Source organism: Cyprinus carpio, chromosome B2 (genome assembly GCF_018340385.1).
Source record: "Cyprinus carpio isolate SPL01 chromosome B2, ASM1834038v1, whole genome shotgun sequence".
NCBI classification, from domain to species: domain Eukaryota; kingdom Metazoa; phylum Chordata; class Actinopteri; order Cypriniformes; family Cyprinidae; genus Cyprinus; species Cyprinus carpio.
Window position 1 is genome coordinate 2,428,327 of NC_056598.1, and position 12,913 is coordinate 2,441,239.

Here is a 12,913-nt window from a genome sequence, read left to right on the forward strand (position 1 = left end):
TTTTAGCAAACTTTGAGAAAATTGCTTGAATGAAAATTACGCATAATAAAAATATTATATGATCAGGTTATATGATATTAACTTTCATTTTTCACCTCCTCTGTAATTAAAGGGATACTCCACAAAAAAAAAAAAATTCACCCTCATGCCGTCCCAGATGAATATGACTTTCTTTCTTCAGGTGAACATGAATGATGATTTTTAGAAAAATAATCCATTAAAAAAACAAACAAAAAAACGTTTTTGTTAAAAGCCAAGCTTAAATCAACAAAATCCCTGTTAGAAGAGACAAAGAAGGCTGAGCCAATTCAAAATGTGCTAGTGGCTAAGATAACAGGTGAAGAGAAACCTCTTACCAAAATATTGACGTCTACGTACGATTGTGCTGGGGTTTACATAAAAAGTAAGGCCAGGTGAGTTATAAACCATGGTGCTGGGAGCTGGGAAAGATCTGGCATGTGTCCACTGGTTTGAAGCACCTGAATCATATTAGAACACTCTGGAACATTCCACAGGGTTCCATGACTGCAGCCAGAGGGCATCATGAAGGACTTCAATGAGAGAGTTCACTAATCAGCATCCTGTTCACCAGCAGAGCCCATGGGGCCACAGCAATAAGAAAAACAAGAGAGCTAAGAGAGCTAAGAAACGCCGCAAACACAGAGACCTCTACAGAATACATATCAAGTCATGTGTAACAGTTGCTTTGTGTCCTGGTGAAGAAGTACAAATCAGCACACATTTAAAGAAAGTACTTATTATGGAAATAATATACTTTTAAATAATATGAATGGGTATGAACTGAATGCAATGTTTCCAGACATTGAATGTTTACTACCACAAAAATGTATTATAGTTTAAATCTATATTACATGCAGTTAGTTTTTTGCCCTTCTTAAATAGGACTTGAGTGCATCTAAATGTTATTGTTTTTAAAATGTTAAAGTATACTGCTGAATCTACTGAGAAACTTTTATGGTAAACTTGCATATATTTTCAAGTCATTTCTATTGAAACTTATATGTCATTACACATTGTCATTACTCATTTTTAATTATTGTTGCAATGCAGTACATTTACAATATATTAACTTTAAATGTAGTGTTTAATAACAAACTGCAGTTAAAATTATTATCCTGTACTTTATATGTGCTTTATTGTGTTAGGAAACACATCAGAATTATTGTACTTCAAAGCACAACAAAAAATATTAAAACATGATTATTCTGTACATGTACTTTTAAGTAAAACTTGTAACTTGACATTAACAGATTGACAAGTGTGTAGTGTACTTTCTTTAAGTATTGGCTTTTAATTAATATTACATCAATTTCAAGCTGTAAGCCTTTTATTTAATGTATATATACAGTATATACTTTCAAGATTTGATGTATAGAACAGCCACAGGCTCAGCACCCACTTACTTCCACTCTCTATTATGAATCTACATTCCCTCCAGAAGTCTGAGATCTACAAGGTAGTGACACCTTGTGGTAACATCACAGAAAGGCACAAAATGACTTTCCAGAACATTTTCATTCACCGTTCCTGGCTGGTGGAATGATCTTCCCATCGCCATCCGGAATGCTGATTCCCTGACCATTTTCAAGCGACAGCTAAACTCATCTCTTTAGTCACCATCTTTATCCTAAAAAAAAAACAACAACATTGCTTCTCTATACTTAATCCCCAGTCTAGCTTGTACTTATTTGAACAATGCCTGAAACTTGGAATAACGAGCACTTTCTCTGTCTATTTGCCTCTTCAAGACGAATCACTTGATATATTTCCCAATTGTAAGTCACTTTGGATAAAAGCATCTGCCAAATTAATAAATGTAAATACTAATGCTAATACATAGGCACGTATTTTGCAAGAATGTGTAAGTAAATTAGGAACAACAACGGAGTGTCTTTAAAAGCCATCTTTTAACTACTTCCTTCAGTTTAAAAGCTGAGCTCAAGCCTCCGTTACTAATTCCAAAATGTCACTTTGGAACTAGTAATGAAAGAACGTTGAGTTGTTTCATTGAAAACTTATTGTATTACTGTATTAAAAGCAGTTTTATGTGTAGTAGAGTATTATGAAAGAGAGAATGACTGAGCGAGTGTGATTGCTTGCATCTGATACAGCATTCATTCTTCAGATCAATCTCATATTCACAATAAAACATTAGTTAGAATGTCCACTAAGGAAAGTGTTATCTTTGTCATACTATCCTTTCATCGGTTAAGGGTGATTTTCGATGGCAGTGCTGCTCAGTGCATTTGTTGGTTGGTCTTTTTCAAACGGCTGCTGAATGGCTGCTGATGCCTTGGAGCTCACATCTCAGAAAACCTCGAAGCAAATTTTCAAATAGATGTTATACTTATTAACAAACCGCATATTTGAAGTCTAAACAAGTACATTCTTGCCTAAAAACAAAAAAGGAATTTTAAAACTAAATTCAGTGCCACAAAACTATTATTTTTAAATGATAGCGGATTTGGGCGTCCGTCATGACACTCATTGTGAGAAATACAGCAACTTCGACAAGCGGAGTGATAAAACGGTGAAACAGCTGTTGGAGTTCTGTTGCACTCTAATACCAACACTCTTATCAGCCAATCAGATTTGAGAACCAGAAAGAACTGTTGTGTGTGCAAGTGCTGTCAAACGATTAATTGCCAGCCAAGATAAAAGTTTTTGTTTACATAACATGTGTGTGTTTTTTTATTATGTATATATAAAAACACACGCATACTGTATATATTTTGAAAATATTTACACGTTTTTACATGTATATTTTTATTCATATAATTTATATTTATATATATATATATATATATATATATATATATATATATATATATATATATATATATATATATATAGATTTATTTTATAAACATTTATAAAAAATTTCTTAAATGTATACATGAAAGTGTTTGTATTTATACATACATAATAAATATATACAGTTCAAACATATTATGTAAACAAAAACTTATTTTGGGTGTGTTTGACAGCACTAATATACATATTTATATACATTTAGGGCTATAGGGCTGTCAGTCGATTAAAATTTTTTATCAAATTAATTACATGATGTGTACATTAATTAATATAATTAATCACAAAATAAATTTGACTGTGAAAACACCAACAAAAGATTATTTAAAGCTATTTTTGTGTTAAATGAGAAAGTATCAAGTAGACATTACAAACTGAAGCTTTATAAAGAAATATTTTATTTGATTTAACATAAAATGTATTATACATACACATTTAGACTACAACTATCCCTTTAATGTTTTTACTTTTATTTTTTTATTATTGTTTAATGAAATGATACTCTAAATAAGAATCTAAATTTGCCAGCAGGTGGCGGTAAATGTATTTATGAGTCATTCATTACTTCAATTCGTTTAAATGGCTGATTCATTCAGGAATGAATATATATATATATATATATATATATATATATATATATATATATATATATATATATATATATATATATATATATATATACACAAACACACACACACACACACGCACACAGTATATATATTTTATTCTTACTGAGTGAAAGGATGTGCTCAAATGAGTGCCTGTTTGGAAAGGCAAACAAAATGAGATAGAATATTGTAAAGAAATGCCTTTTTTATCTAACTGGTATTAATGAAGCAAGCATCAATCTGATAATCCATTTAAATAAAACCAACTCACTAACAGGACACGCTAAACACCACAATAAAGGTCATGGACAGTAATGTCTCCCCACTGCTCTGTTTATCCACTTCATTCCTCTTCTTTATTCAGAAGATTTTCTCCTCTCTCCTTTCAGCAGGACATCAGCCCACAGTGCTGCTTCACACAGAGTGGCCTGCTGGACAACAAATGTGCATCCTACACTGCTCCAAGCCTGCACCAACTGCTCTCTGTCATCCACCTCACCCACCTTCCTCTGGCTGGGCCGCCCAGGCCTTTCGCTCCCCGCTGTGCGACGGAGCGACACAGGGCTGGATGTGTTTGCTGCCTGAGCATGAGCCACTGTAGTCAGCCACCCCCACCCCATGTGTGACCGTCCTTGAGAAGGTGGCCCAGCAACTTGGCAAAAGCTTTAGAGGAGGATGGAAATTTGCCCCTTTTCTTTTTGCCTGATCTCATAAAATCTGGAATATGTTGGGGTTATGCTGACCTATCAAGTGTCATTGGCTGGATCATGCACACGAGTCAAACCAAAGGAAGCCTTTCTACATCTTCAACAAAACACTAACCAACTAAACAGCAAATCTGGTTTTGGGCCGATCACGTTGTGAGTTTCTATCCCCAAGCACTTCAGTGCTCCTGGGGCCAAGATCTGTCCAGTTCACACCTACCTCCACCTCCTTACCTTATCCAATTGCCTTCTGGAAGTTGTCTCTGTGGAAATCAGCAATATTAATGACTGTGAATCAAATCTGCCAGGAAAAAAAGCACAAAGCACACCTTTTTATATTTACGAACCACAAGGCCAGGTTACAAGGACCTACTGGCTTTTGTGCTCATGTTTAATAGCATCCCATTCTCTACATATTTAGATTTATGGATGGCAATAAAGCAGGGACATGTGCCTAGAAACAACACCCTGAAGAGCATAGCACCCGCTCCATTACATAGGCTAATAACACTGACAGCTGAGCGCAGATAACCCTGCAGCCCCTGTTTCACTGCATCTTTACAGATGGCCATTAACAGGAGAATGTGGGCCCCTTTTTTCAAGGGAAAAGATATTTAAAGCTTCTCAAATCAGGCCTTGGTTTTTTTTCTTTGGAGTTTTGGCACATGCTGGTTTATAGGGAATTACAGTTTTATACAAACTTGATAAGAGACTGCAACAGAACGCGTTTCAGCAGAACCAATTGAAAATGTAAAGCTTCTATATCTATTGAGAAAAATGGAACATGGAAAAATGGAACCAGCAGAGAAGCAATTCTGTTCTGACACATTTTCTTTTTCAATAAAACACACCAAATCCTGAATAGGAATTAATAAATTAATGAATAAAGAACAGGAGAAGAGATAACCACATAAGACCCTTGACTACAGGAAATCTTATTTTCCTCAAATACAACATTCCACCCTGAAATTATGTTCACTGTGACGTTTTTTTTTTTTAACACTCAAATTGAAATATTTAACCGCATTTATGTTTTAAAACCTTGTTTTATCCTTGACCATATGCAAGTCATATTCCAGTAATACAAGTTACATGGTCACACTTAACAGCAATACCAGAAATTGGCATTGAAATTGAATTGACAAATGTTTAGCCACTTCTTACAGATCCAAAACAGTCTTACCTAGCATATGATTAGCCACATGGACCTGAATCTCCCATTTACTGTAGAAGACCATCTGACACTTGATGCACTGGTAAGTCTTCTTCTAAAGAGTGTGGAAAAAGAAACACCAAACATAAATTAATTGTATTGGACTATGATGCTGAAACAAGAAAATCCATGTCCCTTATAATGTGCCTTTGCACTCCTTTTGGAAACACTTTATTTTGATGTTCCCCCACCAATGAGAGTTAGTTGACATGTAGTTGCAAAATTACTTATAGTCAACAGAATGTCTAAATGAGACCATCAAAATAACCATTACTGTAATTGGTATAACCCAATAAAAAATCCCAATATCACTATTAATGTATCAATGGCAAATACGGTGCATGCACTGTTGGTTTACTGTAAGGGACACCTTACCTCGTCACTTTGGGTTGGGCTAACTCGTGACATGGGGGAGCCATCGGGGGTCCGTAATACAGCAGCTTCTGGTGTTTGGTCTCTATGCACTGTCTGCAAGTGTGCTTGAAGCTCTGCCTCTGACTCGAATTTAACATTGCAACTGGAACAGCGGGTCTTGGAAACAGAGGGTGATACTGATGAAGATGATGAGGAAGAACAGGCAATCTTTCCCTTTAACGGACCAGGGCTAAGGCTTTCCCCATGGGACCATCCAGCAGCAGGACCCATAGAGGTTTGAGCCCCTTGATGCAGCGGCTTCCCTCCATTTACACTCGAGCTCTTGCTACCAGGAACATTGACACATAACGTGCAAAGACCATATGTCAAGCCATTAATGTCAAGTTTTACCAAGTCCTGCTTAGAGTGGAACTCTTTGAGACATGCAGCACACTTGACAAATTTCTGGCTTTGACTGTGTTGAAGTTCTGTGGCAGCTGAACATGTACTTGTTTGATTCATAGATGCCACTCCAGTCTTTTGCATGTGAAAGGTGCCATGGATCTTGAGTTCTAGAGTTGAGGTGACAGTCTGCATGCAGACCACACAGCGGAAGCCAGTCAAAGAATTGCGCAAATCGGGATGCATCTGACAATGCTCCAGGAAGTCTTCCTCACTCTGCAGAGGTAATTTACAGATCCGGCAGCTTCCGGTGTCCAGGCTTTTACTGTGAGTGACCTTGTGCTCTGTAAGAGTAAGTAGGGAAGGGAAACGCTCTCCACAAATGGGACACATGTAGTGTTTGACAGGCCCTAAGTGCGTTTGCATGTGCTCCCGAAGTCCCCCCTCCGAGAAAAAGGTTCTAGAGCAGACGTTGCATTTGTGGTTTCCTTTGATCATTTCTGCCTTCCTCTTGTGTATAGCACTCTCTCCAGGTCGAATGTTATGGTCACGAAGTTGGTGATTGGTTAGGAGAGACTCCATGGTGTAAGATGCACCACAGATGTCACAGCTATACATGATCTCTGAGGTATCAAAGTCTTCTTCGCTGCCATCCCGACTGTTATGTGACTCCCCTGCAACAGTTCCTCCATGGCTGTTGACCAGAAATGCCTGTAAGTCTCCATCATCTTTGGCAACTGAATCACCGCTACCGGACGTGGATCCATTGGTGCTACAATTCTGGGTCTTTCCCTCAAACACACAATGCTTTTCACGAAGGTGACGTTCTAGCAGATAAACAGCATGGAAGGCTTTGCAGCAAAAGTGGCAATTGTACTTCTTGCTATGGGTGGTAATATGACACTGAAGCTCTACTTCGGTGCCAAATGACTCACCGCAAAAGATGCAACGGTGTGAACAACCCTGATTTTCAAGGTGACTATGCTTGACATGCATTTGAAGGTCAGCTTCATGCTTGAAATCCCAGTTGCAGGAAGTACATCGGTATACCTTTTTCTCATTACTGTGCTTCACCGCAAGATGGAGTTGAGTTGACACTTTAGAGTCAAACACCTCCTGGCAGAGAGTACAGCGAAAAAACATAAAGGTGTGCATATCTAGAAGGTGCTTCTGCAAGTCATCCACAGATGTGAACTGCTTGTCACAGCTCTCACAGATGTAGTATGTGGACATGATGGTGAAATGAACAGTCACATGTTTCAGAAGAGACTCCTGGTTTGGAAAGTCCTTGTTGCACTGTGGACAGGTTAGCTGTGGCACGACACTATCAAGGTGGGTCTTTAGGTGTGTCTGGAAAAGGTCTAAACTGGTGTACTTAGCACCACACTGGTTACAAATGAACTCACTTGAACATAAGGAAGTGCTGTTCTGTTTGAATAGCGAGGCTTGTTCTACAGAGACCGGAGATGATGGGCTGAGGACTCGCAGAGATCTTCTCCCATTGTTGATATAATTCAGAGCAAGAGGGATGTTCTTGTGGTTCTCCTTTATGTGCTTGTTAAGCTTTATGATACTGTTAAAAATGGGGGAGTTGGTACAGTAAGAGCAGGAGTAGATCTCCACAATGGGATCTTTTGGAGTGACTGCTAGAGGGGAATCAAACTGCACACTTCCAGAGTCACAATGCGTCTGTCTGACATGTTCTTCTAGAGTGGTCTCAGTTAAAAATCCCATAAAGCACTTGGGGCAAAAAAATGCATTGCTTTCTTTAGCAACTGGATTAGGAAAGCCATGGAAGCACCGTATGTGTTCTTGCAGAGCATTAAGATTTCCAAGAACCTCTGGGCAGAAATTGCACTGCAACAGGTCATCAGACAGGTTAGCATGTACATCTGAAGGATCCTTGGTGTTGTGGATCTGTTTCAGGTGCTCGTTCAAATTGCAAAGGGATGGAAGGATCTCCAAGCAAAATTGGCAGGTATGAGCCTGTTCTGGCTTGTCAACATGTTTGGTCTTAAGATGAATCTGCAGCACAGCGAGGCTTGAGAAAACTTGTTTGTTGCAGTAAATGCAGCTGTATTCGATTTTTGGCTGTTTGGCAGATCGCCCATACATGTTATTATGGGTGGCCCTCTTTCTTCTCCCGCGTGTCTTGGGGACTGCAGAAGTGGCCTCAACCATGGTCGAACTGTCAACCGAAAGGTTGGAGTCTGGAGTAGTGCTTGAAACAGAAGTATAACCTACAGGCATCACGCAGGGGCTATTGCTGGACTCTGGGAGTTGGTGGATATCCATGTGAGTGTACAGCTCCTCTACAGTAGGGAATTGCTCAGAGCAAACAGTGCACGTGTTACTCTTTGTATCTCTCCCATGCACCTGATCAATGTGGCTCAGAAGTGTTCCTTCATCACTGAACGGCTCGTGGCAGTAGATGCACTGCAGGCCAGGTTCAAGACTCCCTCCTGGAGAAGAGCACTCTGGGTGGCTTTCTGCAATGTGCTTCTGCAGTTCCTCAGGCATGTCAAAACCCTCCTCACAGCGGCTGCATTTGCGTGTCTCTTTCAACCTCCACTCTTTAGGGGACCTTGTATTCGCGCCATCCTTCCCACGTTCATGCACCTGCATGTGTCCGTGAAGCGAGTTGGTGGACAAGAACCCCCGGCGGCACACCGGGCATTTATGGGGCTTGTTGGCAGCGTGCGTTTTCATATGGATCTTTAGATGATCGCTGCGTGAGAAAGCAGAGTCACAGTCTCCGCAGTGGTACTTTTTGTCACCGGTGTGAAGCTTGATGTGTCGGTCACGGCTGCGCTTGTGCTTGAACAAGCGACTGCAGTATGTGCAGCTGAAGGGAAGTTTGTCTCTGTGACTCTGCTCGTGGCACTTAAGGAAGCTCAGGCGACTGAAGGACTTTGCACAAAACTGGCATGGGTAGGGTAGGCCTGCACCTCCTTCGTCCTCGCCGTATTCATAGTCATCGACATGGCCTGGAGACGTGTGGTCTTTACTAGATGGCGATGATGCAGGCCAAGAGCAGGATCTGTCATCTTCTATATCAGTTCCATCTGTCAAAAACAACCAGAAGATAAGACAGAATGCATTACCTTTTTACTGTTTGGTGGTACACAGATGCAACAATATGTCTGTCTTTTAACAAATTGTATTTGTGAGAAATCTCTCCATTCAAAATGATATTAGTTTTGGTGTGTATTTGCTTGTGTACTGATAATTACTGCTACTGCAACTATGCTAGTCTTTCAAACTATCATCAGGTCCTACAGAAAATATATTTGATTTGCATGCCTCTCAATTTCTTTCAACAAAAAAAAAGAGTTATTTTATGCATTAGTCAAATACTTGTTTTAGTACAGTATGTTGTAGAAAAAAAGACTTTCTTAACTGTTCTTATTTGTATGCAATCTTTTCCCTAAATCTGCTTTGAAACAATGTATATCCTTATGTGTCCTATTCAAATAAACCTGACATTAACACTAAGTTCAGTCACATTTTTAATCATGAAATGTGTAACTATATAGTAGTCAACATTTGATGTGGATCAAAATTTCCTAAGACAAGAACACATTTTGGTTTTACGTTATTGTTGTTTTTTTTTGAAAGGTTTTGATACTTTTATGAAAGGTTTTGATCCATTGTTGTGTGTGTGTGTGTGTGTGTGTGTGTGTGTGTGTATATATATGTATATATATATATATGTGTGTGTGTGTACATATATATGTATATATATATATATATATATACACAAACTTGATATTTTCTGGAGTCTGGTGCTGAATTGTTATAATGTGTTACCCACTTCCAGGTGTCTGTCAGAACAGATAAATTACCTTTTTAAAATAGATGCAGCATAAAAAGCCTCAAACTGTTGAATGTTGTCCACACGAAATATTTCAGTTATGAACTTCTGCATGTCTATAAAGGATCAACCCATGAGCATTCAGGACTGCATTTAGAAGATTATTGCTGAACTAAATAAAAGGTCATAGTTTTGACATCTATTTAGTTTATAATCTGTTGATTTACTATATGAAGGTCTATGCTTAGTGTCCAAGTATCCATAAGAAACACATCTGATCAGGGGCGAATGGAGATTATGTAACCTAATTATACAGACCTTATTTAAAACCAACTAGTTTTTCAAACAACCCATCAACCCAATTTTGTCCATATCCCTTTAAATAACGGAGTGAATTGCCAACCAATAAACTGCCAAGAGTCAGGGCTGAGAAAGAGAAAAACAAGGGGAAATGGCTAGGATTTATGAGACATCTTCAAGCAACCTACTCACATATTCATGTCTCTTCCATTGTTTTTACCTCAGGATCTGCCCCAGTAACATGCATTTATGAGCACTTATCCCTTGGCAGCATATCTTCAGGAAACAGATAACAATGCAAGCTGACCTGCTGTTCCTCTAAACTCACAGCTTTACGCAGCTGAGCCCAAGACACGCATTCTGAATAATTCCGCCTGTCCCATTGACCGCACAGTTTGGAACATTCTGCACTAAAAGTATGAACAATGTTCAGATAGAATGTTACCACAAATTTGATGCAATGAAATATGTAAGCAATGTATTTCTGATCAGCAAACCTCACATGATTTAACACGAATGTCAGCACTGTCTAGTGCTCACAGACAAGAGTGTGAACACTGACTGATGGGATCAGAGTCAGGGCAAAAAGACAGCATGTTTTTGTCTCTCTTACTAGTCTTGTTTTTTCCTTCCTTCACTCAGACGAGAAATGTGCAGGACGTTAGCTGCCTGAGTAAATAAAAGCCAGAGTCTCATGGGTCCTCATCCCCGGCTCATGGCAGCGGCCTCTGTGTGCCTGCCAAAGGGGATGCTGGTCCTGAAAACCTACACCCTACAGATGAGGGTCTGTCTTTGTTGGCCTGCCAAAGCCTTCCTGAGCATCGCTGTCCAACATCCTGCCACTTCTACAGAGGAAGACCTCCATCTTATGGGCTGACGTTGGTGCAGGATCTTTTAGTGTACAGTATGTAGCTCTCAAAGCAACCACTCCGCACAGCTGGAATCACTTTTGACATCAGCTTTATGAGTGCTTGGAAATGGAATAATGTACTTTAATAGTTCTGAATAGCTGCGGTTGCTTCACCCGACAGTTAAATAAAAGTGCTCCACCATAATATCACATTCATATTCAGAGGTGATTCACAGAAAAAGATAAGCATTCACACACTTATGGAATATGGCGTAAGTGAGTGTGCTCCACACTGGCCACCTCAGAGTTTGAAACTTTATTTAACCTGGAATATTCAAAAAGGCTCCTTTAGTTACATAATATAAGAATACATTGATGTATTTCACTTAAAAGCTCAGCTAAAGGCCTCCTCCTTATATCTCCATCCATCATCATTTCTAACAGGCTACGGCTGAGACGGTTTAATCTTGTTTGGGAGGCCAGTTACTGACTCTTCAGCTGTGATTGCATCATGCTGACCTAAATTCCTGGACCGTTGAGAAAAACATCATCTAGCCAAACATCACTAGAAAAGAGTTTGTTCCCATACCAGTAAACCAGTAAAATAGTTTCAAAATAGTTTCTACCTATTTTATGAGACCTGAATATGAAAGCAGTGATGGATAATACATTTAGCAGTACACTTGTACAACCATGTTTCAATAGAATAGAATTATGCCACTACATATAAAAAACACACTTAAGTCCTACTTAAGTCTCACAAAAAAGTGTAGTTCTTAAGTTCAACTCATAGCATTGAAATATATATATACACTGCTCAAAAAAATTAAAGGAACACTTTGAAAACATGACAAAAATGTCATGCAGTATATATATATATACTGATATGGACTGGGTAATTTGTTAGGAATGAAAAGATGCCACATTGTTTAATGGAAATGAAAATTATCAACCTACAGAGGGCTGAATTCAAAGATACTCAAAATTAAAGTGAAAAAAGGATGCAGCAGGCTAGTCCATTAAGCTGACATTTCATTGCAGAAACTCAAAATGGTACTCGGTATTTTGTATGGCCCCCACGTGCTTGTATGCATGCCTGACAACGTCAGGGCACGCTCCCTAATGAGACAAAGGATGGTGTCCTGGGGTATTCCCTCCCAGATCTGGACCAGGGCATCACTGAGCTCCTGGACAGTCTGAGGTGCAACCTGGCTACGTCAGATGGACCAAACATAATGTCCCAGAGGTGTTCTATTGGATTTAGGTCAGGCGAGCGTGGGGGACATTCAATGGTATCAATTCCTTCATCCTCCTGGAACTGACTGCATACTCTCGCCACATGAGGCCGGGCATTGTCATGCACCAGGAGGAACAAGGACCCAATGCACCAGCATAGGGTCTGACAACGGGTCCAAGGACTTCACCCCGAAACTTAATGGCAGTAAGTGTGCCATTGTCTAGCCTGTAGAGGTCTTTGTGTTCCTGCATGGATATGCCTTCCCAGACCATCACTGACCCACCACCAAACAGGCAGCATAACATTCTCCACCGCTTTTCCAGACGCTTTTACATCTGTCACATGTGGTCAGGGTGAACCTGCTCTCATCTGTGAAAAGCACAGAGCACCAGAGGCGGACCTGCCAATTCTGGTGTTCAATGGCAAATGCCAATCAAGCTACACGGTGCCGGTCAGTGAGCACAGAGCCCACTAGAGGACGTCAGGCCCTCAGGCCACCCTCATGAAGTTGGTTTCTGATTGTTTTCTCAGTGGCATTCACAACAGTGGCCTGCTGGAGGTCATTTTGTAGGGCTCTGGCAGTGCTCATCCTGTTCCTC

General features: G+C 39.6%; 1 protein-coding gene across 2 annotated transcripts in view; it reads right to left on the bottom strand.

The window, feature by feature from the left end:
- The window catches only part of LOC109055006 (zinc finger protein 521), a 79,856-nt gene that overhangs the window by 31,912 nt on the left and 35,031 nt on the right, over positions 1-12,913 (bottom strand). Inside the window, exons 3-4 of one of the 2 annotated variants that reach the window (XM_042717713.1) lie at positions 5,733-9,178; positions 5,328-5,409 (exon numbers count right to left, since the gene is read on the bottom strand). In XM_042717713.1, coding sequence (XP_042573647.1) covers positions 5,328-5,409; positions 5,733-9,178 — 3,528 coding nt within the window. Of the gene's footprint in view, positions 1-5,327; positions 5,413-5,732; positions 9,179-12,913 lie in introns of both variants that reach the window. The other variant, XM_042717712.1, reaches the window with a different exon arrangement.